The sequence below is a fragment of the Populus nigra genome, chromosome 7, assembly GCF_951802175.1.
Source record: "Populus nigra chromosome 7, ddPopNigr1.1, whole genome shotgun sequence".
Classification (NCBI taxonomy): Eukaryota; Viridiplantae; Streptophyta; class Magnoliopsida; order Malpighiales; family Salicaceae; genus Populus; species Populus nigra.
Window position 1 is genome coordinate 16,053,062 of NC_084858.1, and position 26,801 is coordinate 16,079,862.

At 36.5% G+C, this 26,801-nt stretch overlaps 4 protein-coding genes across 4 annotated transcripts; 2 read left to right on the forward strand and 2 right to left on the reverse strand.

The window, feature by feature from the left end:
* Positions 1–6,341, forward strand: LOC133698649 (NADH dehydrogenase [ubiquinone] iron-sulfur protein 1, mitochondrial-like). Its single transcript, XM_062121651.1, has 5 exons — positions 1–600; positions 2,124–2,370; positions 3,485–3,779; positions 4,490–4,864; positions 5,120–6,341. The coding sequence occupies exons 1-5, from the start codon at positions 207–209 to the stop codon at positions 6,017–6,019; spliced, it is 2,211 nt and encodes a 736-aa protein (XP_061977635.1). The 5' UTR covers positions 1–206; the 3' UTR covers positions 6,020–6,341.
* Positions 6,342–7,570: 1,229 nt separating this feature from the next.
* On the reverse strand, positions 7,571–8,398 carry LOC133700110 (F-box protein SKIP22-like). Its single transcript, XM_062123670.1, has one exon. It carries the CDS (start codon positions 8,396–8,398, stop codon positions 7,571–7,573), a length of 828 nt encoding a protein of 275 aa, XP_061979654.1.
* Positions 8,399–9,582: 1,184 nt separating this feature from the next.
* LOC133700111 (uncharacterized) lies at positions 9,583–21,449 on the forward strand. The gene is made up of 25 exons (XM_062123671.1): positions 9,583–11,022; positions 11,128–11,334; positions 11,457–11,561; positions 11,636–11,701; positions 11,777–11,941; positions 12,076–12,150; positions 12,251–12,396; positions 12,643–12,778; positions 12,857–12,926; positions 13,337–13,464; positions 13,574–13,630; positions 13,788–13,967; positions 14,088–14,180; positions 14,338–14,423; positions 14,492–14,558; positions 14,637–14,703; positions 14,791–14,927; positions 15,672–15,763; positions 15,857–15,923; positions 16,025–16,063; positions 17,343–17,433; positions 20,747–20,808; positions 20,872–20,912; positions 21,011–21,149; positions 21,330–21,449. Exons 1-25 carry the CDS (start codon positions 9,583–9,585, stop codon positions 21,447–21,449), a joined length of 3,876 nt encoding a protein of 1,291 aa, XP_061979655.1.
* Positions 21,450–21,546: 97 nt separating this feature from the next.
* On the reverse strand, positions 21,547–26,428 carry LOC133698541 (uncharacterized). The gene is made up of 2 exons (XM_062121493.1): positions 26,222–26,428; positions 21,547–23,290 (listed from the first exon to the last, which is right to left on the reverse strand). The coding sequence occupies exon 2, from the start codon at positions 23,286–23,288 to the stop codon at positions 21,753–21,755; it is 1,536 nt and encodes a 511-aa protein (XP_061977477.1). The 5' UTR covers positions 23,289–23,290; positions 26,222–26,428; the 3' UTR covers positions 21,547–21,752.
* Between the last annotated feature and the right edge of the window lie 373 nt (positions 26,429–26,801).

Genomic DNA, 26,801 nt, shown 5'->3' on the forward strand with positions numbered 1-26,801 from the left:
AGGTCTTGAAATCTTGATCACTTGATAAAAACATCAGGTACTGGCCCAACAACAGTAAATCGGGCCGGTCAAAAAGTCCGCCACGTAAACACCCCTTCATTAACCATTGCAAACACCAAACACACGCCTCCTCCTCCTCCTCCTCCCCACCATTTCTCTTTCTGAGATCTCAAACCTTGACACCAAAAAATAACACAAACACAAAAATGGGGTTAGGCTTGTTAGCTTCAAGGCTCATAAGACCCCAAAAAACCGCCGCCCGAAACCTTCTTCTACGCTCGATCGTGACTAAACCGGAGCTTCAATCAGCCGAACCCGCAACCACCCCACAACCTGATCTTCCACCACGAACACCACTAGGTGGTGCCAGAGTTCACTTTCCGAACCCGGACGATGCAATCGAAGTGTTTGTTGATGGGTATCCAGTGAAAATCCCGAAAGGGATGACAGTGTTACAAGCTTGTGAAGTTGCTGGTGTTGATATTCCGAGGTTTTGTTATCATAGTCGGTTGTCGATTGCTGGGAACTGTCGTATGTGTCTTGTTGAGGTGGAGAAGAGTCCTAAGCCTGTTGCTTCTTGCGCTATGCCTGCTCTTCCTGGTTAGGGCTTTAATTTTGTTTTTTGTTTGTTTTTATCTGGGTTTTTGGTTTGGATAGTGAATTTTGGTGGAAATGAGTGTCGTTTGTTTTGATTGTTGAGTAAAGATTGGAGATTTGTGGTTAGGATTTTGCCCTTTTGTGATTTGGGTTTTTTTAGAAGTGATTAGTTTTCTAATGTACTGTATTGGTTGAAATGAGAGATAATTTATGACTGATTTTGATAGTTTAAGTGGAATTTGGGGCTTCTGGTTTCGTCCTGTGATTTTGCTGATTTTAAGTAGAAGATGGGACGTTGAACTTTTTTTGGGTTCTTATGTTTTTTGTCATTTGGGTTTTGATTTGGATGGTGAATGTGGTGGAAGCTAGTGTAATTTCTGTGGATTTTGCGTAAAGATTGGATTTTTTGTGGTTCATCTGGGGTTTTGTTTTAATTCATTTTGTAACGTGTGTTTTGAGTTTTTATGATTTCGTCGGGGGTTGAGTTCTTAATTGATTTATCTGGTGTTTAATTTGGTAAAAAAGTATTTAACTTGTTTGATTATTGATTGAAAAACTGATTTTTTTTTTTTATAATTAATGGTCTAGGCTTTGGCTTTATGTGATTTGGGTTCGTAGTTCTCTAATTTGCTCTATTAGTAGAGATAAATGGTAATTTATGATTCTGATTTGTGTGATTTTGATGGGTTTAATTAGTAATTGGTGTTCTTGTGGCTTAATTGGATTTTCAATTTAGTTGTGGGTTCTGTTTACCAACAGAAATGGGGTTTAATTTATGATATAATGTGTTATTTTTTAGAAACGGAAATTTTGTGGCTCATTCCAATGCTCAAAGTGTGACATTTGGGGGCCTAGATTCTGAAATACTGTAATTGTTTAATATATTGAACATTCTATTCTTTATGGTTTTTGTTTTCTCCTATTCAAGGCTCCATGCATTATATATTTTTAGTTTGATGTTCTTAAAGTTATTGTTTTTCTCATTTGCTTATTTCTCTAGAGGTTCTTGAAGGTGTCTATTATTTTGGCTCAGTTTTGTTTGGTTTACCTTTACAAAATTTTAGACGATCTCTCTGATTCTTTTCTTGTTTTATGGTTGTGACTCAGAGTAGTTAGTTTTAGTTTCTTGCAGTTTCTTTAGTAGAAAATCTTGATTTGATTTAATTATGATTGATTTGATGTTTCTTGTTTTTGCTCTCAATGTCCATGCTTCTGATTTATTTGCTATCATTTGTGTATATGATTTATCCTGATTTTATGATATGCATTGTATTTGCAAACACATTTTGATTCGCTTATATAGTCATAAGAAACCTTGATTTTATGATGCAAGGTCTTATGAACTTGCACGTTTCCTTTGTTTTCCCCTTTTTTTTGAATAATTTTTGCTTAGTATCTTAGATGGCTTAGTGTTCTTAATTTGATGATTGAGGTTTCAGAATTGCTTAGTTTAAGAATTTGTATCCTCCTTTGTGCTTGGTTTATTTCTTAATTATATTTTATTTATCAGATGGTTTATATTGTAGGAATGAAGATTAAGACAGACACACCTGTGGCAAAGAAAGCACGAGAAGGGGTTATGGAATTTTTGTTGATGAATCACCCATTGGATTGTCCAATTTGTGATCAAGGTGGAGAGTGTGATCTTCAGGATCAGAGTATGGCATTTGGATCTGATCGCGGCCGGTTCACTGAAGTGAAGCGATCAGTTGTTGATAAGAATCTTGGCCCTCTGGTTAAGACCGTTATGACTCGTTGCATCCAGTGTACAAGGTTTGATTCTGAAATCATTTTGCCATCAATTATATGAACATGATTATTTCAAATTATTAAATGTTTGTTTTAGGCGAGTAGTGCTAAATATGAGAATATTTATGTGCATATTCTGCATGGCAACAATTTGACTTTAGGACCACAATGCAAATACTTCTGTGTAGCCTTTTCATTTAGGACAATTTCTTTCAGATTTGCTTCTCCATGCTGCAAAGAGTGATCAAATCTTGTCTGTGAATCCTTTTCTATTTCCCCCATTTGTTTTCTATATATATATATATATATATTCTGTTTTGATGAATGATGCACCAAGACCTTGCTAGGGTTTGAATCCCAGGCTTTGTCACTATGATCAAGGTTATAAGAGATTACTTGGCACAAATTTGGTTAGGCTCCACTTTGTGTTTTCATGCTTGATTTTTGATCTCTAGTTTCATTCTTACACTTAAAGAAGTGGAAGCTAGTTTAATCTTTGTGATTGTTCTGACTTATCCAGAAATACTATTCCTGTTCAATATTATGATCATGTTATTGTCCTGTTTTCTGCATGCATTTCCTTTGATATCCTGTAGTTTGTGTTTTCTTGCTTTTGCCACCTCTCCCTCTATCAATTATATTTGGAAGCAATTTATGCTGGATGTCCCAAGTTGATGAATGGGATAATTCCTAAAATAGTCCTGCCTGCCATGGAAAAACTTCTATCATTTACCCTTTTTTATGATTAACTTATTGGAAGCCAGCAAGTTTTCTTGTTTCTGCTTTAACCAACTTATTTTGTCTTGGGTAATCTTTCATGTACTTATCTTGTTAGTTCATTTTAGCATTTGATATGTTGGTTGATTAGGCATTAGAGATCTGTTGATTTATTTTCACTCTAGTGATGTAATGGGATTAAGTTAGGTCGTGTGCAGTGGGGTATTGTGGTAAAAATGAATCTTTGATGTAATTGCAAATGATGCAGCATTGGTAATGGTTAAAGTTACAGTTGATTGCTGTGTAATTTTCCATCAACCTTTTCTTGCTATCTGTTAGCATTTATAAATCTTGGTTGTAGTTTTGCGCACACTGTACTATCTTCTGATGCAAACTAATTTATTCTATTGTTGACCCACAGGTGTGTGAGGTTTGCCTCAGAAATTGCCGGGGTTCAGGATCTTGGCATGCTAGGTCGTGGCAGTGGAGAAGAAATCGGAACTTATGTTGAAAAACTTATGACAAGTGAACTATCTGGAAATGTGATAGATATCTGTCCTGTGGGAGCCCTTACGTCGAAACCTTTTGCATTTAAAGCTCGAAATTGGGAGTTGAAAGGTACAGAGACCATTGATATCACTGATGCAGTTGGATCCAACATCCGGATTGATAGCAGAGGTCCAGAGGTCTTGCGCATCACTCCACGGTTGAATGAGGTAGATTCCCTGCAATGTAGTGTGTTATTTTCTTTATTTTTCAGACAGTTTATTGGCTGGTCTAACCAAAGCATCTAATTGCTTCCTTCTGAAAGCAAATTTGTCCCGTGCTTTGAAGGGGTCATAATTTTCCGTGAAGAGGAAATAAGGCTATTATTTCATATTTGACAATTAGGTCTACTAGTGGTTTTGCATTGTATCCATCTGCTGATGTTGACAAGGGTGCTGTGAGCTTATAAATGTTAAACTATATAATATACAACAATTTACCAGTAGATTTTCTATTGCGAGGGAATAAATATATCAATGGCTTAATTGTAGCATTCTACAAGTAGGCTGCTGTGTTTATTGTGGTTTAATGTTACACAATATAAGTTATTGTTAAGTTATGTTAGATGCGCTGTTTCAGTTCATGAAGGATTATCAGGTCCATTTAACTTGTTTCATTCAACAGATTGATTTAGGGTTGTATGGCTTTAATTTCTATCAAGTGAATCACTTTGGAGGCAATCAAGCTTGTGTATTTTACTTATTTTAATTAAGGGGCAAAGCACTTCAATATACTTTGCTTTTAATATCCTACTATGATTATTTTAGATTAGAAGGGAAAAAAAAACCAACGCTATCAACTTTTTTGTTATGGTTTAAGTGTTTTTGGTGTACAAGACTGCAAGGGTGCCTACTCATGATTTTGGACTGACATATTTCAGGATATAAATGAAGAATGGATATCAGACAAAACTCGGTTTTGCTATGATGGTTTAAAGAGGCAGAGGCTAAATGATCCTATGATTCGCGGTGCAGATGGGCGCTTTAAGGCTGTGAGCTGGCATGATGTCTTAGCTGTGGTTGCTGAGATTGCTCATCAAGTTAAGCCAGAGGAAATGGTGGGCATTGCTGGTAAACTATCTGATGCTGAATCCATGATGGCTCTGAAAGATTTCTTAAACAAAATGGGGTCAAATAATGTGTGGTGCGAAGGAAATGGCCCTAGCCCAAATGCTGATCTACGATCTGGATATATTATGAACAGTGGCATTAGTGGTCTTGAGAATGCAGATGTTTTCCTCTTGGTTGGAACCCAGGTAATCTCATTGACATTTTCAATCATTTGCAGAATTGAATTCTTGGATTACAGCCACTATATCATCGCATATGACTTTACAACTATGAACTTGTCTTCTGTGGGTATGATGTCTTGAATTTGTTCTTTGCATTTGTACACTCCTTTACACTTTTTCATTGCCACAATGACTTTGAAGTAATCTTGTTTACAAGGCGTTTGGATTGATTGGGACTATTGGTCATGTAATCTCATAATTCATTTAATGAATTGTCAGCCAAGGGTAGAAGCTGCCATGGTAAATGCCAGAATCCGCAAGACAGTTCGAGGAAGTAATGCTAAGGTTGCTTATGTTGGCCCTCCCACTGATTTCAACTATGATTGTGAGCATCTAGGCACTGGTCCTGAAACTCTAACTGAAATCGCAGAGGGTCGTCACCCCTTTTGCTCAACACTTTCAAATGCCAAAAATCCAGCCATCATCGTGGGTGCTGGACTCTTTGAGAGATCGGACAAGGATGCAATTTTCTCTGCTGTAGAAGCCATAACGAAAAATGGGAATGTTGTACGACCTGACTGGAATGGTTTCAATGTGTTGCTTCTCAATGCTGCCCAAGCTGCAGCCCTTGACCTTGGACTTGTGCCAGAATCGAGCCAAAGTATTGAGAGTGCCAAGTTTGTGTATCTGATGGGTGCTGATGATGTGGATTTGGAAAAGCTTCCAAATGATGCCTTTGTTGTATATCAGGGGCACCATGGGGACCGAGGTGTGTATCGTGCCAATGTAATTCTACCAGCATCAGCATTCAGTGAGAAGGAAGGGACGTATGAAAACACAGAAGGGTGTACGCAACAGACTTTGCCTGCAGTTCCAACAGTTGGTGATGCCAGGGATGACTGGAAGATAATTCGTGCTCTTTCCGAGGTAGCGGGGGTGCGGTTGCCCTATGATACAGTTGGGGCCATCCGATCCCGGATTAAGACAGTTGCGCCAAACCTCTTGAGCGTGGAAGAAAGAGAGCCAGCTACCTTTTGGGCTTCATTGAAGCCTGATGCCACTAAGAAGATGAGTTCAACTCCTTTCGAAGCTGCTATAGACAATTTCTATATGACTGATTCTATTACCAGGGCATCAAAAATAATGGCTCAATGCAGTGCACTGCTGCTAAAGAAGTGACTTCTGGATTTTTGATCTTTTTAATAAACTTGCAAATTCACTCTTCTTTGTACCTCTTCATTCAAGCAGTGTTAGGCCTTGTTTGGCAAATGGTCTAGGCTTCTGGAACATCCGGATTACATCCAATAAGGCTATTTTTAGATTCTGTTTATTTCACTGTAACATGTCCTGCAATTAAATAGCATTTCCCTGTAAACGCTCGGTGTGTAAGATGTGAGACTTAACTGTTTGTGTTGCTTAGGTTTTAGAATATGTTCCAGTTTGCGGCAGCGTCTGCTTCTGTTCACCAATCATATCTAATAAAGAGACCCTTGAGAGTACAGTTATTTCTCGTTTATATTCTCTGTACACGGTGAACTGGTATAGGTAAGAATTAAGATGTTATTGTTCACTGGTATAGTTAAGAGTGTTAATAGTCTCGCCTCATTCCCTGGCAAACTCATTATAGGTAAGATGTTTTTGTTCACTTTAGTTGAAATCCATGTAGTTTCCCTTCAGTACTAAGTAGCCCTGAATACGGGTTCTTTTGCTCATAAATGAAAACATTATTGAAATGAATAGAACTTGAAAGAATTTATTTGTATCGCAGCTGACTTGTGTTTTTTTAAAAACATGTACGGAGGTCCTAGCTTTCCATGGCGAAACACATCCAGGTTGTCCTTTCAAGTTCAAACACAAACATGTCTAGGCTTGATTATGTTGGTTTTTTTTTTTTTTTATTTCTTAAATTTTTTTAATATTTAAAATGAAATCCTTTTTCAAATATAATAATTACAATAATATTTTAAAAAACATGTGATGGCACCATAAGGTTAGATATTTTTAATGGTAATGTTACCAATTACTTTATGTATAATTAAATATGAATTTAATGTAGATATTTTTCTATTAAAAATTATCTTGAATATTCAATAAGAGTAAAATATCTATTTTTTTTTATTTTGAAGTTTTTATACATTTTTATTTAAATTAATTATTCTTTTATTTTCTTATACATTCGTGTAAAAATTATCAAGATTTATTTATATTTTATTTTTTTATTTAAACTTGCTTTTCATGATAAGTTTTTATTACACAAAGCATGTTATATATAAAAAAATATATTCTTATATCATAATGAAATATATAAACAAAGTAGTGAGTTTTAACTAGAGATATTTTTGGCAAAAAAATCTTAAGAAAAAAACTGCGCACAACACAATTTTGTCTTAATAATTTCTTGAAAAAAAAAAAACTTTTTTGCTCCCATGTCCTCTTTGAATTTAGACTTGAAATTTTTCTTGAAGCTTTGCTGTTTGAAATCCATGCAAACAAAATTTAATCAATGAAAAAGACAGAAGGCGAGCCCCAAGATAGTTGAATTATGAACATAAACAATCGAAGAAGATAAAATTACAACTGAGAGAATGCAGGAGTCCAACCATATGACAAATAAACATCAAAACTGATGCGCTCTCTCAAGTGGACTTCATGTTACTCTAAGATCTAGCAGAAAACATCGACATCCAGAAACTTGCAGTTGCTCGAGCTATGGACATCATCTCCTTCTCTTTAAAATAAGTGCGTCAAAAGAGAAGGCCTGAATTGGGAAGTGAAAGAGCCTCTGGGGTCGAAGAAATCCTGCCAGCAGGACTCAGATTTTGTCTCCTCGTAATTGTTCTTCTTAATCTTCCAATCCGAGCCAAATCTGTTTTTCCAATTTCCAAAGCTTTGGGATTCAGAGGCGTATCCAAACTCATCCACATACTTCTGCTTCCATATATCATTGTTTGAACAGAAACTCTGCTGCTTTGAATTAATGCATGAAGTGTCGCGACATTCGTGGCAGGAAGAAACCCAAATCTTGAGCTTTAAATCTGATGATAGGCTCAAAAAGCAAGGCGGAAGAGTCTCACCAGTCCTCTCGGAAAGTTGTATGGAAAATGGCATAGCAAGCTGATCCTTCAAGGCTTTCCAGAACTCGTTAACTTCACTCATCCTGTCGTTCTCAAGACAATTTGTCCGCAACAAATCCAAAACTGGGGCAAATATATTCTGATCGAAAGTCAAATACAACTTTGTCCTGCTCTCGGCCAAAGACCCTGAAACTACAGCACCATTATTGATCAACCTCCTTATATTCAAAACAATTGATTCAGAAACATCCTCCTTCTCCAAAAGTTCAGGAAGAGTGTAGGAAAGCGACAGTGGGGGTAGCTGATGAAGGCCACTCTTCCGGGAATTGAAGTCCATCAACAGGTGTTCTAGATACAGGATCGAATCCAACAAGACCAGACTCCAAGAAAGCTTCATGAACAGAAACAACCAAGAGGTTGATAACTCACTCTTATCACCTAATACACTCCTCAATACACGAGCAGAGAACCTCTCACAGGCCATATCGATAATCTAAACTCTATTGAAAAACAAATTCTATTATAATTCCTCCTTCTCTTATTAACATGTTTTCGTGTTGTCTTGATTTTTTTTAAGTCAACTCATATTTTTACCTGATTATCAAGTTATTTCTAAATATGTTAAATTATTTAAATCACATAAAAATAACTTCAACATAATTTAATTTAAAATATAAATTAGATAAGAAGTCAGATCAGTGAATTTCAAGACTAATTTGCTGAGCGATTTTAATAACAATATCAAAAAATTTCTAATAACCTAAATAATCATTTTTATGTTCAAGAAATTTTTTACTATCAAGTGTAATGTTAAAATTTAACCTTTTGCTTCTTAGAGATCATCTGTTCAAGTTCCACAAACCTCAAGACTATTGAAAACTTACATGGTCGTTAACTTCAGGACCCATAAAATTAGTCGAGATACGTTGGTCGGACACCCACGTTAATTTTTATAAAAAAAAAGATTTGAACCTAGAAAATTAAGGAATGAAACAAACTTTCTTGACTAGCAAGACAACTCATTGAGATTTCCATAAACGTCAACTTAATAACTTGATATATTAGCTTGATTTAATCATTGAGATCCCTACTTCATAGTTCCAGGAGAAATTGGAGAGCATTCAATAACAACTACTCCCATAAAAAGAAATATGATCTGCGCCGCCGCCAGTGTTAGTGAAAATGCCTCAAAGTCTGCTAATAGTTCGAAGTCTGCATGGTGTTTACTCCAGCTAGCGCGCCTGAACCTTGATCCAGTTAATAAAAAATTTTATGGACAAGGCAAGTTTAATAATAATGATTTTAAGAGGGAGTGGGATGATTAGGTAGGTAGGTTCTGTATTTCTTAACGTCGAATTTATTTTTATATATTAATATAATTGTTTGTAAGCTTCTTATCACATATATATGGTATTATCTCTATGGTGGTATCTATAAAAAATTGTCATTGTGCTCTTTAAAGCCCCGTGATTAATCTAATTTTTCCAATTTGACCACCTCATTAAAGAAAATGCTTCAATTTAGTCCCTGAAATCACATTATGTTACATTCAACAACCAACTAACTAAAACCAGAAAGCCCGCCCTTTTAAAATTTCAGTCCTTCCCTTCAAATGATTCACATCAGCTCTTCTTCAAGAAACTCTCCATTTTTAAGAATCTTTCAAGAATGGCCTCCACTACTTCATCGCCACTACCTCAGGATTCAGCTACACCACCATCGATGTCCCTGCCTTCGCTCTTGAGGGCCAAACTCCGTCCGACCCGAGGAAACCCAAATTCAGCCATAAACTGGTCACCACCACCAACATCAAGACTAAGGCCACCATCATTGGGCTCACAGAGGTCACCATTACTTTCACCGCCGACGCAGTCATCCCTGAATTCAACCAGGGACTATCTCAGAAGAAAAACCATGGAAATCCTGGAATCACCAGATACCTTACCTCTTACTTGTCTTATTGAAGAGCTTAACTTCCCTGAAACCTCCACTGATTTAATGTATGCCCAAAACCTCTTGAATTACCTTAAAAACAATTACCTTACGTCCTTCTGTTTTTGCCTTGTTTCTTTCTATAAGACTTGCGGCTCTGACTTTGGAAACTGCAAGGAGTATGCCTTTGATATTCTATGCCAGATTCTTACAGAAGATAAGGAAGGACCTTGTCAAGAAACCTCTTTCTTGGATAAAGAAATCAAATCTGCAATTCTTGATTTTTTGAATACAGAGAGTTCAATAAAGAATTTGAATAAGATTCGCGATTTTGTCGCTAAGATTGTCACTAAAGAAGTAAGACTTGGAAATGATTGGCCTGAGCTTCTTGAGTTTGTTTATGAATCTTTGGATTCTGATTCTGAAGAAAAAGTGAAGTATGCTGTTTCTTTGCTTTATAAGTTGATTCCGCATTGTGCTGTCGAAGATCTGGTTGTTAGTCCTGATTCCTTTTATGATAGTTTAGTGGATATATTTGATTCTGATTATATGAGTTTAGAGGTACAGGTTGAGGCAGTTCTGACCTCAAATCGTTTTCTCTTGTACTGGACGAATCGATCGAATCATGATAGGTATAGTGTCCTTATGATTCAAATAGTGGAGACCATTTCCACTTTGGTTGAGCATAAATCAGACAAAGATGTACAGGCGGTAGTTAAGGAATTGACTGTGTTGACAAAGGAGAAGCCATGGACTTTGAGCAGCAAATTTGATTATGTAGTTCTATCTGTGCTTAGGATCCTAGGTGAAGTCGAACTCCAAGACAAAACAAGAATTCTTGCACTAGAATTTGTGATTGCTTTAGCTGAAGAAAGAGTTCAGGGTCGACAGATGTTGCTAGGATCGCAACTCGCAATCCCAAAGTTACTTGAAAAGATTTTGCTTCTGCTAGCAAATTTGAAAGATGACTCAGAATGGGGAACTGCAGAGAGTGATACACAGAATCTGCATTCGGCAAGGTGCTTGGATAGAATTGTAGCCGCCTTAGGTGGGGAAGTTCTTATGAGGTATTTCCCCCGATTATTTGCAATTAATTTTTGTGCTGAAGATTGGCAGAGCCGCCACGCTGCGGTTCTTTCCCTTGGCATTGTTGCAGAGAGATGCTCAAGTCTAAAGGTCTCAGATTATTTCTCCGTTTCCATTCTAATGTTTTGTCATTGGTTCTAATTCTTGTGGCTTTATTGGACTTCAAAATCATCCCTAAGGTTCTATATTTTGCAGGAGTCGAAACACAGTTGGGATCAAATGGCAGGAAGAATTATAAGAAGTGTCAAAGAAGACATACACCCTTGTGTGCGTTTGACAGCTTTATATACAATTAAACAATTTTCCAAGAATTTGAAACCTGAATTTCAAGACCAGTATCGTGACCAAGTTCTTCCTGCATTAACGAAAGCCATGGATGATTTCAATTATCCCCGCGTTCAGGTACTTCGATTCCTGAAGTAGTTAATCCTGGCTTAATCTTGTATTATCAGTATCCTTTTGCCATCTTGCCTATAGATTTTATATCCTTGATTCTTCATATTTTACTTATTATATCCTCTCAGGTGCAAGCTTATTCAGCATTGTTTGAATTCACCTCGAACTGCACTCCAAGTATTCTAAATCCTTACCTAAAAGAAATTGTCACCAAATTGCTCAAAGAATTAAGGGTATATTATCTTAAAAATACAATTCATTCTACTGTATGCACCCTTGTTTATAATTCATTTTGGCACTAATGCAGGAAGAAAAGCACATGATCAAGGGTGAAACTTTGAAAGTATTGTCTGCAGTTGCTTATTCATCACAGGTACTTCTTGATAGTCTCTTAATCTAAGTTTTATTTTTCTTACATTTCATTTATCCTTTTATTTTGACACTGTAGGATCAGTTTGCAGAGTATTACAGTACTGTCATGCCTTACCTTAAGGTTATAATGATGTCTGCGAAAAAGGAACTTGATCACAACCTTCTAGCCAATTCCGTGGATTGCATCACTATGGTTTGGATGGCTGTAGGAAAGGAGAAGATCAGAGATGATACTGATATGGTAATTGTCAATAAAGTTTTTAAGAATAGACCACCTGAAGTCAGCCTGTAACCCAAACAGATGGGGTCAGCAAGGCCAAATGATCTGTAATTGTGAGATCATTGCCTCACTAACTGTTTGTTATCTCATACAAGGTTGTGAAAATGCTTATCTCGTTACAAAGATCTGAATTAGAGGCAAATGATCCAATGAGATGTCAACTGTTGCAAGTATGTTAATGTTACTTCTTCGATTTCATTTGAAACATAAACGCAGTACTTTCATTTATACCTGCTTTTTATCTAACACAAATCAATAACCATGTTTCAGGCATGGGCCAGACTGGGGAAATGCTTGGGAAAAGAATTCAAACCTTATATGAGTGTCTCCATTCCTCGTTTGCTCAGGTCTGCTAAAATTGGATCATATGTCCTTATACCTGAGAATCCTGACAATGTTGATGAATCAGACGGAAGGTTGGCTTTTAAGATGAAAATTTTTCTTCATTCCTCTAATGCATATGTTATAAGTAAATTTCTTTTAAAACAATGCTACAATGGCATAAGCTATACTCTGAAATCGAGAAATCTTTTCTTTTAGCTTTATGCTTTCAGAAGAAATTATTTTAACAATAAGATAGCAACATTTGGTGTTTCGAATTATGATCTGATATTATGATTTTTAGCCCTTTCCTTTTGCTGAGGGATATATGATTTTTACAGTATCAGGGCCCTGATTCTTGGAGAACGAAAGATATGGATCAAGACTAAGGTCCTGGAGGAGAAAGTTGCAGCTTGTGAAGGGCTGTATTTACTTGCTGATGAGTTGAAGGAAGGACTTTCTGTATGGATCGAAGAGGTTAGTTATGTAGCACTTCATATGATTTTCCTTTCTTGAATCTCTTCAAACAAAACGTAAAAGGCTGTATTTGTGTAGGTTGCTCAGACTTTAGTTCCATTTCTCAACTTTCAACTCAACGAAGAGATTCGAAGAGTTGCTGCTTCAGGTATTTACACATCAATGGTCCTTGACAAAGAAGGCATAATTCTGCAAGTTAAAACTAATGCTCAGAATAGATTGCAGATTTCCTGACAGCCTGCACACCTTGGAGTAAAACTGTCACAACTTCCTCTAGGAAACTCCGATACCGCACACACCATTTGAAGCATCAGAACCTAGATACGTGTAGCTTTCTAGTCATATATGGATTGCATGGTGTTTTGCTTAGAATTAATACAGTTTTTCCTTTGAAGTTAAATTCAAAATCTGAGCTTGTTATGAAAGTTTTCAGCTGTCCTAAACCTTGTTAAGCACCATTTATCTCATCTTAATTTCTCAATGTAAATTTTTTATTTATCAGGAATGCTCCTGCATCACTGACAGTAACAATTTAATTTTTTTGTGCTTCCACACTAGCCATGCCAGTGCTATTAAAATCATCTAAAGAAGCAAAACAAAAAGGGAATCTTGAATTGTCTGATGAATCTCCTTTCGAGAAGTTATGTTCTGATGTGTTACCAGCTTTGGTAAAAGCACTAAGTAAGGTAATTTCTATCTGGATATGACATTTTTTTTTAATCAAAGAAATGACTTTTTATTAAGCTTCGCTGCCATTTAAGAAATTTGTAATTTGTAATTGCTATTGCTGAGTAGGAATCCTTGCCCGAAATTGCTGCAATAATTTTGGACTCATTGGAGGAATGCATGAAGGTCTGTATTGCTTTTAATAAATCTGTACTGCGTATAGCTGTCTATGATCTTACATCAGAAGAATTCAAATTGCTTGTTTCTACTTTAATCATATTTTTTTACTTCTATATATCTTTCCAAGGATAATGATTCTGCTAATCGAATTCATATGTTATAGCAAAATGCTGTTCGCGTACTAATGCTCTTTATCTTTCAGATGTCTGGACCTGTTCTAGATGAAGACCAGACTGACTTGTTCTTGAAGAAGATAATGAATGTTTTGAATTCAAGAAGCAAAGTAGGGGACATTGATGTAATAAAGCAGACGTTACAAGAAGAACAAAAAGTTTATGACAAAGTCTGTAGTTTTTGTCATCTTTAATTAGATATGCCTTGCCGCTTATTTCAAATTTAATTATCTGTGCAAGTTCCTTGAAATGAGTTCTGTTTCTTGCCTTATGTTCATTTCTTGATGCAGGCAGTTGATTGTTTGGCCACTTTCATCAGAATACAAAAGTCTTCTTTCTCACCATTCCTCGGCAAGCTTTTACCTTGCATACAACTTATGTGGGTGAGTTTAACCATTCATTTCTGCTCAGATTCTGTGATGCTAACTGATCTCAGTTTCATCCATAAAACTGTAGCATGAATGCTGCTTCTAGGCTACCCTGATGACTTTCCAATTCCGTTCTAATTGTTTTCATTTTCCCTTGTTTCTTTGCCTTCAGGAAAAGGATAAAATAGCTAAAGAGCGAAGAACTGGCTTGCGCATATTTTGTGATGTTGCAAAGCAATTCCCAGAAGAAGCATTCAGGTAGAACACTTCGTTTTTATTGATTCAGCTTGTTATTTAAATGTGCTTAATACAATCTGATAAAACAGGCAGTACAATATTTGTCTTCTGTTTCTGTTTGAGGCATGCAAGGATGAGAACCCCGAAGTTCTAGAGGTTTATCTCCCACTCATGCCTGTAATGTAGGCACGCATTCATGTGGTGCATTTCTGATTCAAAATACTGTCGTTTCAGGTGGCTGTGCAGGCAATTGGGATATTTGCTGAGTTTGGTGGGTCTGCATTCAAGTCTCTTCTTAGAGGTTGCTTGTTATACTGCTTTCTGCTACATGAGTTAGTCCAGTGCAGTCTGTTACTGTAATAAATCACATCACTTTTTTCTTCGGCAGGGGCTTTTTATGCTTTGAAAGCGGTTATAGACCATCCTAAGGCGTTGCAGATAGAATATGTAATGGCCCATGATGCTGCTGTTTCTGCTCTAGGAAAATTTTTGCAGTTCCATCGTGAAAAACTCAATGCGGCACAGGTATATATATATACTTTTTTCCTATTCCCAGATCAATGGAAAAAGAAGCTTTTATGTTTTACCAAATGCGTACACATTTCATCTTCTACTCCCTTTTAGACTTTCCTTTTGGACTTATTGAAGCGATACACGTATTGACAAGTTTAAGTCCAAGAAGAAAGACTGAACAAGTATAGAAGACTGAACAAGTAAAGCGAGCTTTCTGATGAAAATGAACATAATTTTGATCTGGTTCATTCCAACTATTCTTCACTAGTAAGAAATTGGATTCGAACAATTAGGAGATTTAGTAGAAGAAATACAGTATAATGGGTCACCTTGTTGTCATGTCCAAATTAGATCTAGAAGTTGTTGTTCAGGATTTTACTTTATTTTCCTAGTTATTTTCATATTCTTTTCCTAGTTAGGTTTTAGAATTTTGATTTAATTAGGTTTTTATTAGTTTAGGTTAGTTTAGCATCTATTCAAACCATTTGTAAGTTATTTCAAGAAGAGTTTTCGGAATTATTGAATTTCAGAACATATTAAAACAGTGTTTTCTCTATGGTTTAGATCTAGGGCTATAACCTTAAGACTCGAGAAACCCTAGTTCTTTCTTTTTCTTTCGTCATACGTTGTGTCGCTGATCTTCAACAGGAGAGTATGTTGTCAGTAAAACAGTAGCACATGCAAAGCTAGGAATTAATTTGTCCTTTGAAAAGCATATTATGGCCATTCTGTGAAGTTTGTTTCTCTATTTAACAGTTTTTAAAGACATGGTTAAGACATTTGCCGCTGGAAAATAATCTAAACGAGGCCAAAGTTGCGCATCATCAGCTTTGTTCACTAGTTGAAGTGTAAGTCAAAATTTTCATCACATGTTTGAAGTACAACTAGAAACAGTCAGTTATATTTTCCACTGATGGAGTATTTTTCTTATTTCATTTCAGGTCAGATGTGGAACTTCTTGGTCCCAAAAAGAAAAATCTTCACAAGATTGTTACTGTTTATGCCGAGGTACAGTCCAATAGTTCCATCCTTTGTTTAAAAACAGAAAATTGCTTAAATTTCTGTGAATTCTACTTATCATAGAGTAACTCCTTTTTCTTTTTGTTCAGATCCTGTGGGCAGGTAAGAAGTTAGCAACTGAGGAAACTGTAAGCCAAATGATCAAGCAATTGGAACTTTACAGGAGAAGGTCAATCCCCTCTACCTGGAGATCCTTCATGTTATCCATGGAAAACCATCTGCGAAGGAAGTTGGAATCAAAATTATCATCCTAGATTGTTATTTCTAGTTGTCAATGTTGTCTGTCCCACTTCGAAACCTTGGTGCTAATCAGCAAGTTTTCTCATTGCAGAATGTATATGAACTATTCTTATGTGCATTCACCCTTTTTGCCCTAACAGTTCCTGGAATGCATAAATCAAAGGAATAGATTGCTTATTCAATCACTTCTAATCTAAAAGAGGTACTCATTCTGATATTGAACATCTGCTAGAAAGAAAGAAACACGTGTCTTTGTCCATTGCTCTTATAACACCCACCGCGCCTATGTCAGAAAAGAAGCTCGAGGGCCACATGACATAGAGTTGCCACCATCCAAGGGCTAAAGTACCACGACTTTGTAATTTGACCACCTCATTAACGCAAATGCTTTAATCTAATCCTTGAATAAATGGACACCAAATACAGTACATTTGAGACCCTCACTCTTCTTCTAAGTGATGATCAGCATGGATTTTGGCAAGAAACCTCCTTCGAGGATGAAAAAACTGAAATCTGCAATTCTTGATTGCCTTTATACACAAGGCCAGAAAGGTTTTTGCCTAAAATTCACGATTTTGTAGCCAAGCTTGTCAAAAAGTAGTAATTGATCGAAATGAATGGCCTGAGCCAACTGAGTTTCTTTAGGAATCTTTGAATTCTAGATCCGAGGGGAAACTAAAGTGTGCACTTCATTTGCTTTGTAAGTTGATGCCACAATGCCATAATAGGTTGTTGAATATATTTGATTCTAAAATGAGTTTGGAGGCATATGCTCAGGCAGTTCATAACTCAACTAATTTTATCTTGTACTGGAAAAATCGATCGAATTACTATAGGTACATTTCCCATTTGGATCAAATGGTGAATACCCTTTTCATTTCGGTCTATCTTTATTCAGACCAATATGCACAAGTGGTGGTCAAGGAATCAAATTGATTTGGTTGGCAAAGAATAATTCATTGTCTCTAAGTACCCATTTTGATAATGTAGTTGAGCTGTAGCCGAAAACCAGGCTCTTGCACTGGAATTTGTAGTCATTTTAGCTGAAGAAAGATATCAGGATCGAGAATTCTACTCGAATTGCCACATTTTATCACGAAGTTCAATGAAAAGATGTTGTTTATGCTCGAAGTCATAAAAGATGAACCAGAATGTGAAACTGCATAGAGAGATGACAAGAATCAGGACTTGTCAAGATTTTCGGCTCATGGGAAGAAGACCTTGGCTAGAATTGAAGCTGCCCTGGGTGAGGAACAGGGTAAATTCTTAGAAAGAGCTTCCTTCAATCATCCCTGGGCTAATGCTGCTTATATGTGTTGCAGGCATGGAAACACGATTTGAATGATATGACAGCATTACTTACAGAAGTTGTCAATGAACATATCCACCCTCGCATTTGTTGGCAGCTCTAAATACAATTAAAGAATTTTCCAAGCATTTGAGCCTGGAATTTCAAGAACAGTATCGTCAACAAGTGGTGCTCGCATTAACAAAGGCTGCTTTCTTAACCATGATCTCTTCTCTTTCAGTTGTCAGGACCAACTCTAGGCGAAGACCAAATCAACTTCTTCTAGGTAGAGATAATGAAGGTTCTCATAAACAGACCATCTCGTTCAGGAAGCAAAATGGTGGACATTGACGCAAGAAAGCAAGAATTAGTAGAAGAGGAAAATCAGAAAGAAGAAATGTTTCTGACAAAGTCTGTAGTTTCTGTCATCTTTAACTGGACATGCTGCTTTTATACTCATTTCAGATTTAATTGTTTGTATATGTTCCTTGGAATGAGGTTTGCTTGTTGCCTTGTGTTTATTTCTTGATGCAGACTGCTGGTTGTCTGGCCACTTTTATCAGCACTCATAAGTATTTTTTTATTATTCTAGTTGGTATGAGAAAATAATATAAATTATATTTTAAAGTGTCATGTAATAGTTTAATTTTTTGAATTAAAACAGTTTTTATAATAATATTATAGTTTTATCTACCAAATATTAAAAGCGTGTATTATAAAATAATAATATTTGAGGACTCACCTAATATTTAAGCAATATGGGTGAGTTTATCTACTCTCGTCTAAATAATGCATAATGATCAAAATTTTCATCCCTTAAATTACGTTGTTGTATGGCGACTATTGGTAAAACTTAGTTGAAGGACACAGGAGATGAAACTGAGGATGCTACAGTGATGACTCTGATTTCCATCAAATTGGTTCTGTTTCTACTAGGTGGATTGCCCGCGCGACGCTGCGGGCTTTCTTGGCAATTACAAATTGATGAACTCTGAATCGCATAGCAAGGAAAAAAAGAAGGAAGAACTTTCCTAACATGCAAGCAAGATCTAGTTGCACTGAAAGGCAATGAATGCAGCAGTTAAGCAATAATATCTTTAGGTGAAAAGGAGTTTGTTTAACACCTGTGATGCTTGCATAATAAGTGAATAAGCAGATACAAAGAAAACATAGTTGTTGTCCAATGATTCTAGAAAAAAAGAGGTGCTTGATAAATCCAAAAAAAGAACTGAATATAGCAGTGCTAGCCAGATAGTCAAGTTGAATGCTGGCGCTGGTAAGGTCTATGCTTCCTACCAGCTTCAGAATGGTGGTGCCATGATAGCTTATTTTCCCTTTCATCACCAGCAATACATCCTCATATTTGCTAGTGTAGTATAAATCAGATTGTATGTGTTCTTCAGAAGAATTACTCATTGGTCATCATGGCACTGGATTTCTTAAACACATCCAGGTATGCTTCCGAACAGTTTGTTGTGAGAAAGGTCTAAAACTTGTAAAGAAGTTATATAACAGAGTTCTTCAGGGATGGAGGCATAAAGATTATTTGACCATAGCATGATAACCTTCAAATTAGACAACCTTTCTCCAAGCCATGAGGGAACAATACCAGCTAATTGATTTTCAGCAAAGTCAAGGGTTTGTAACTGTGATCAATTTTCAAGTGACAAAGGTATGCCACCAGAAATGATGTTCTTTTCAAGGCTCAAAGATTGAAGGTAACTGTAGTTTCCTAGCGAATTTGGAATGTCACTGGTAAAAGTGTTGTTGCCTAAATATTGTCACTGCCTCCAACAATCAAGTATTTCTAACAAAAGATTGTTTCTAAGATTGAGAACTTGCAAAAGCTTTGACTCGTCCATCCTATCACACAAAAAATAGGAAATGGGACCTGACAGAGAGTTGTCCCATCACAGTGATTCAGTTTTTTTGGAGCATCAACGATGCTAAAGAAAACCAAGACGCTTCTCATGTATAGGGCTATAAGCTCTTGTAATGGACTTGTCTTGATTCTGGGGACTGCTAGATCCTATTTCAAAGAAAGTTTTACAGTGGATTCAATTCAAGCTCTTGCCATTTATTTATGGGCATGAAAGAGTTAATCTGTCATTTTTTTTTAAGACAGGGCTAGGCAGAAACTAAAATATAAGTCTAAGGTGGTGATAATTTTTTTTAACATGGAAAGGTAAATAGCAAGGTTATCCAGGCTGATTTTCCAGCAACGTTGAAGCTAATATGCAATGACAGCAACAAACAAGCATGTTTTTCAAACTAAAGGCAACATTCTTAGGCTGTTGCATCCAGAGAAGGAAGCATTCACTGCAGATGTTGTAATGACAGTAAGAAACTAAGAAAGCATATTAATGCAGAAATTCTGATTTGTTGATGAATCGTTTTTTCACAAACCACTGTCATCCAAGTGCCACTGTGACTGAGAAATCTAAAATTGTCAGCTGAATTCTTCGATTCCATAGACAATCTAGACACTTTCTCTGGATCACACACTCCAATCCCAAACAACGACATCCTCTCTGCAAGCTCGACCGGATACAAATCCTCTACCCTCTTATCAACCCACTTCCTCAATTCACCCAGACCAATAGCCACCACCACCCTTTCCCTCCCAATCACCCTAATTCTCTTACAATCTCAGCCTTAATCATAAAACACATATCTCAACGCCTCTTCCCCAGCTGTCCACTTTTGTTAACCCTATCCAGCAAAAGGATGCCTATATAGCCATGAGACTGGTGGAAAAGCTTCATAGAATTCACAATGACGCGTCTAGCCAGAGAAAAAAGCAATTTGTATACTATTGTGTGCAAACCGTGGCCATGCCAACCTAATGCCTGTTTATTTGCTTGAGTGATCCCAAAACAATAAAAATTCTTCACTTCACTTTGACCAAGCAATCATGTATATTTTATATTTTTATACAAACCTTGAAGTAGAGATCACGCTCACCACCAATCTCCAAAGAAAGTCTCAACAAGAAACACAGATTCTCCAAGCATGTTTGTGTCCACAACCAGCACCACCAACGAAGAAAAAGGGTAACAGGCTTTCTCCTAATCCCTCTGCAAAGTTCACCCCAAGGCCATCTAGATCCTTAGAAATATGAAACTCTTTTATTGAGCACTGTACTGATTTTAGTTAGCAATGTAAATAGAAGAGCTGCAAGCCAGTGTGTGTTGCAAACAGTATCAGTTTCGCAATGCAAGGGGAAATATGTTTTTGTTTATTGAATATGTTGCTTGAATGTTTTTTTATTCAATTTGAACAGAATGGTACTTCAGGAATAGTCTTCCAGACCAGCTTAGACCTTGCAAGGATGAGATCCCCGAAGTTCAGGAGGATTATCTCTGACTCAGGCCTCTCATGATGGCACACTTCATTAATGTTCCACAGGAAATTGGTATATTTGCAGAAGATGGTGGCCTGGTGGGTCGGTATTCAAGCCTCTTATTCGAGGTAGCTTTGTTATTCTGCTTACTGCTATATGAGTTATTTCCTATACTGTCCTTCAATGCTTGAGTTCTTTTGGCAGGGGCTGTTCCTGGTTTAAAAGTTTGGTGATAGGGTATCCTAAGGCGTTGGACAGAGAATGTGTAATGGTCAATGGTGCTGCTGTTTCTGCTCTAGGCAAAATAATGCAGTTCCATCGTGAAAGACTCAATGTGGCAAAGGTATGTTTACTTGTTTCTTCTTTCCAGATTATTGGCAAAAGAAGCCTTTGTGCTTTACCAAATGCATTTACATTTCTTAGTGAATTTCCTCGTAGACTTTCCTTTTTGGACTGATCTTGTGAGTTCTAGCTCAGTTGAAAGTAAAAGGAGATGTTTTGCATGATTCCATTGCATTTTTAGAAAGAAATCCTCCGATATTTGTCAACAATTCATGCTCTGAAATTGTACAACACCAATATTTTCTCAAAAATGCTGGTCAGTGATCATTCTGTCAAGTGTGAAGCTGGTTTCTTTATTTAGCAGGTTAACGAGATGTGGTTAAGCCATTTGCCACAAAAAAAAATAGAAATCAGGCAACAGTTTTGCATCATCGTCTAATTCAAACAATAAAGGTTAATACAGCCAAAAATTCTCCTTTCTCCTATCATTTCAGCATAAGCATCGTCAATACAGCAAAAAATTCCCTAATTAACAAACACAACAAATTACAAGCATCATTTGTTGAAAGAACTACATTACGCGAAAGCAAAGACAGCACAGAATAAAGCTACTTGATGAAAAGATGATTTCAAGCCAACCAGAAAAATAAACAAAACTTAATATTCATTCCCTCATGCCTTCATCCTCATCTTCGGCGCCATTTATCTCAAGATCAGCAAGCAACTCCTCTAGAGGAATGGAAGGTATATCTTCCCCATCAGTCATAGATGCCATCTCAGAAGGCTGATATTCTTTGTTACGATACAATGATACATTGAACCTCAACTCCAGGTTCTCTTCCAGTTCTCTCAGGAACTGTTCGTACTCTGAGCTCATCTTCTCTTGGTCACCTTTAGCTCTCGTGTCATCAACCTCCATATTGAGGGACTTTAGCTTCCAGGAACGAGGCTTCCCTCGTTTCCTCTGGCGCTTCTCTTCATAGCTTTTCTTTACCAAAATTGCTTCTGGAATGACTAGATTTTTGTACTTGTCAAGCTCCATGTCATTACTGTTAGCTCCATGTAAATCATAACCAAGAGCATAATCACCAGGTTTCAAAATATGCCCCAGGTGCGTTTTTATGTTGAACATGGTATCATTCTTCCCAAAATCTGACATGCGAGCAACAGTAGCATCAGCGAGAGCATATCTAGACCCGCCAATATTAACTTCAGGGGAAACAAAGTCCACATCAAATACAATATACTCTACAAGTTGCCTGCTAGTGAGAAGAGACTTAAAGGGTGTTCTCCAGTACTGGTCAGCATCCAAGAAGCAGTGTCTCAGGGTGAAAGGATCTAACAAAGCAATGCTATTTGTCACTTTCGAGCAGATCACAAGAGGACCTAGATTCCCCAAGCTAACAGCAACCCTTGGAGGGAAGCAGACTAAATCCTCACGGCAAATTGGAGAGATTTCAACAGAGAAAGTATGTTTGTAATTATAGTTGTTGCTCTTAGTATCATGGGAAACAAGTTGCTTGTCATTGCGACTCTTTACTGGAGCTACTTTACCCACAAAGTCAACAAATTTAACACCATGGCTACGATTTGCAAAGAAAAAATCAATACCATGATCCATTTGCTTTATTTTAATGGCACGGGCAGCAGCATCATGCTTCAAAATCAGCTGCTCCAAGTAAAAGAAAGTTCTTCTATGAGCAACATGTTGCCGGAGCTGGACACCAGCAACCCACTGATCAGGGTTGGCCTGAACTCTTGTGCAAGAATCACACATTTGGTCCTGCTGAACATACTCAATAACATATGCTTGTTCGAGTATTGCACCATGAAGAACCTCCTTCTGAACTCTCACTCGGAGCTTGATCCTCTTGGAATGTGGTTCAGTCCAAATAAATTCCGCATTTACCAAAATAACTCCTGAGGACTTCAATTTCAACTTCTTCAGACAAAATTCCATCAACTCCCTCGATTCCAGTTGGGCCCTAATCCGCGTACTAGGTGGATCCAAGTAGGTATCACACTCCGGGCAATGTAAAAGAATTACATTCTTCTTTAGACCTTCAGTGATGTCAACTTCAGAGCGCAAACACTTAACACACATATTAGCAGCATTTGGTTGCATAGGAATACCACATTTGCAACACAAAACACTTCCAATTGTTTGATGAACCATAAACATGCCTGCTTCTTCGGCCATATCTGGCAAGTATAACTGACATATAAATTCTCAAATCAGTAAAGAATAAACTCTAGGGTATCAAACGGCTAAAAAAATGATAAACAAGAGCAGTATTAATTAGAGACTAATAAGAGACCTATGCAATATAAAACAAGATCACAACCATGATATGCAGGTCAACTAAACTAGGTTACAGACTCGATAGTTTCTTCCTCCTCAATCCAAATCAGCTCAGGTTATAGATTCCGCATTCTTATACCAGTGTCTCTGTCATAAGAAGGTTGTTCATCATTAGCCTTGGAATAGCTAAGTAGCTAACACAGTAAAGCTCAGATACTATGCCTGTCAGGACAACAAATGCAGCTCCAGCTCCAAAACTTCCCTTTCTCACTTTCTGGCAAGAGTGAGGAGGATCTGATAAGTACTTGGTGTGGTAACTGTCACGACCCGATCCCCGGATCCATGACCGGCACATAGGCAAGGTTCCCCTCCAAGGTTCCATGTCTATGCGAACCCAAACTTACACACAAACTTATCCTAACTCAATCAGAGTTCAACACAACATTAATAACAAAATCAATTTCATAATATAATTGAATTGTCTTAATACAAAAGTTTATAAAAGTTTAGAGTTTTGGAGCACTAACTAGATATAAAGGAAAGGTACAAAGTACAACCAAAAAGCAGGTTCTGAAGGTCCAACAAAATGACCTGCTATCAAGCTATAAGCCTGAAAAGGATAAATGATGAGAGGGTGAGTTCAACAACTCAGTGAGTAGATAATGTTCAATACACACACACGAGGTAATAAAACAATGAGAAATATATATACAAGTATGGCTTTAGGTTCTTATAGGAAGTTTTCTCAAATAGGCCATAACAAGAAGATCAAATGGTAAAGTTCGTCAGAAAATCAAAATGCAATGAGCATGAGGCTCCGTACTGTGGGATGATCAGTCCACACAAGTTGGTGACTCCCCCAACCAACTAGGGTTCAAATACGATGTGCACAAAGACTAACACTACCATGTTAGCATGAGTATTATGACTGACATGCCATAGGTTCATAATCATAATCAAACAGATATATTCATATCTCAAAGCTCAACTCATGACATCAATCAAATGAGGAGCTATCAATTCAGAAGTCCATTCAAAATATATGTTGGTTCATATCAAGAATTCAGATTCAATAATTGATCATGCTTTATCATAACAAGGATAATAATCAACATATATATTATCAAGAAGCATGATTCAATTCATATTAATAAATCAAATATTTATACTATTTCTCATGCATATGAAAAATTATCCACTCACCTGACTCGAAAGCAACAAAACTCAAAGCTGATATCGAAGAAAATCCTACTGACGTCCCGCCGGTAGAATATCAGGATTATCTGAATATAAAGGAGACATATTTAAGAATGACTCAAAAGAATATATATAACCTATTTAATACACTTATCTAAGGGTGTATTCCATAACCCTAAATGTTTTTGAACTAACTAGTTATCTTTCCTAAAAACCCAACATTTAACGGTTTTCCCGAAATCTAATCCATAATAAAACAATTAATAAAATTGGTAATAATTCACTAAATAACCCTCAATTATTCATCAAACTAATCTGAAAAAGATAATATTACAGCTAGGGACTAATCTAGAATTTATCATATTTTTAAGGGTCAAATTGCAACTTTTGTCAAATTGGAGGACCAAACTAAAATTTATCATAAATCCATGAATATACTGAAATTATGTCCATAATTCATCCTCATTTCTGTCCAGATCATCTCATTATACTCCAGGGACCATTCTGGAATTTTACCAAATTTTTAGGGTCAAATTGTAATTTTTGTCAAATTGGAGGACCAAATTGAAAGTGTTAAATTCTCTTATCTATACAATAATTCTGTCCATAATTCATATGTTATTATGTTCAGATTCTCGGAATAGTCTCCAGGGACCAATATGTAATTTTCCAAAGTTTAGGGACTAAACTGTAATTTTCCAAAATTGAGGGACCAAATTGAATTTTCGTCATCTTCAACCTCAAACCCAGAATTTTCAACAGAAAACCCACTGTTCTTTCCTTATTTCTAACACAAATTCACCATTCAACAAAACCATAACTCAAAATCATCATTTTCATCTACAATCTCTCAAAATCATCCAAATAATCAAATACCCACAACAATTAACTCTAAAACATTCAAATTAAATCATCAATCAAACTCAAAAAACAATTTTTCAAAACCCTAACATTCATCAAAACTGAAATTAAGTTCAATTAACATACATTTATACATTTAACAACCTAAATCTTACCTTTAAACTTATTCTCTTCAACTCCTTTCTATTTCCGTTCTAATTTCCCTCTTTTCTCTTCTTCTTCTTCTTCTTCTTTCTCCCTTCTCCCTTCTCTCTCACGGTTTTTCACTCAAAATATTCAGATCTCTTTTTTTTCCCTTTCTATTTATATTTATCAACTATTATTCAATTACTACTATACCCTTCATTTAATTATACCACTCTTTAAGCCACCAAGAGCTTTGTTGTATTTTCCTAACTCTTTTAATTCAAAACATTACAGTAACCATTACGAACAGATTTGGATTGAGGAGGAAGAAACTATCGAGTAAAGTGATGGAGAAATGAAAAACCCATTAAAGAATCATAAAGGATTCAAGGACCGCAAAAAAGAGAGCAAAGAATAAATCAATCAAGTCAGCAACTAACATAATGCATTCTCAAACAAATCCAGTAAAACAGCATAATCAAATGTTATTTAAGCAAAGTTCAGATCTTGATCACAAAATCACTATTTTTAGTCAAACCCCACAATAGATCCAAGCCAACAGCGGAAACCAAGATGAAAAAAAGAGCAAAAACAATAAATGAAAAACCCATTAAAAAAAATGAGAGATGAGCAGTGGAAGAAAGTACCTAGCTTGAAAGATCAAGAAAGCTGAAAGAAGATTTGAACTTTAGCAACAAAAACACTGTAGACAGAGAGCTCCTTGTAATGAAATACTGGGGAAGCTTGGCAGCCTCAGAATCTAAGCATGAATTTCACATAACATTAATATAATGCAAATGCAAATTTGCTTCTAATAATTCCCGAGAAAATAACAAGTAGTAGTGGGTGCCTATATTCTTACTGTTGGAACTTTTTCAGGCTTCTTATCCAATAAAACAACATGAATATGAAGATTGAAGATGAAAAAATCATACCTGGTGTCCCTGGGTTGTTAGATTTGAAGATGAAATTTGAAGCCTTGTTGATGTTTTGTTAGACGACTAGAAGTCTAGATCTGGCCATGAAGTTTTATAAAGTGATGGAGAATTCAATTTTTATCAAGCCGAGAGTGTGAGAGATTGAGATTTGAGAGTTGTGGCTTGTGAGGGCTTTGGGGAGGAGGGGGAGACGGCTGCTGGATGCAGAAGGATGGGGAAAGCAAAGGTTAAAAAAAGAGGGCTTTTATATTATTTTTTTTTTAAAAACCGAATCGGTTAGTTTTTTTAA

Excerpts from the sequence above, each read along its gene's own strand:
- LOC133698649 (XM_062121651.1), top strand. The coding sequence starts at position 207 with ATGGGGTTAGGCTTGTTAGCTTCAAGGCTCATAAGACCCCAAAAAACC. Across the intron at positions 3,780-4,489 it reads TCACTCCACGGTTGAATGAG|GATATAAATGAAGAATGGAT; the intron begins GTAGATTCCCTG and ends GACATATTTCAG. Across the intron at positions 4,865-5,119 it reads TCCTCTTGGTTGGAACCCAG|CCAAGGGTAGAAGCTGCCAT; the intron begins GTAATCTCATTG and ends ATGAATTGTCAG.
- LOC133700110 (XM_062123670.1), bottom strand. The coding sequence starts at position 8,398 with ATGGCCTGTGAGAGGTTCTCTGCTCGTGTATTGAGGAGTGTATTAGGT.
- LOC133700111 (XM_062123671.1), top strand. The coding sequence starts at position 9,583 with ATGGCCTCCACTACTTCATCGCCACTACCTCAGGATTCAGCTACACCA. Across the intron at positions 14,559-14,636 it reads AGAACCCCGAAGTTCTAGAG|GTGGCTGTGCAGGCAATTGG; the intron begins GTTTATCTCCCA and ends CTGTCGTTTCAG. Across the intron at positions 20,809-20,871 it reads GCAAGGATGAGATCCCCGAA|GAAATTGGTATATTTGCAGA; the intron begins GTTCAGGAGGAT and ends AATGTTCCACAG.
- LOC133698541 (XM_062121493.1), bottom strand. The coding sequence starts at position 23,288 with ATGGCCGAAGAAGCAGGCATGTTTATGGTTCATCAAACAATTGGAAGT.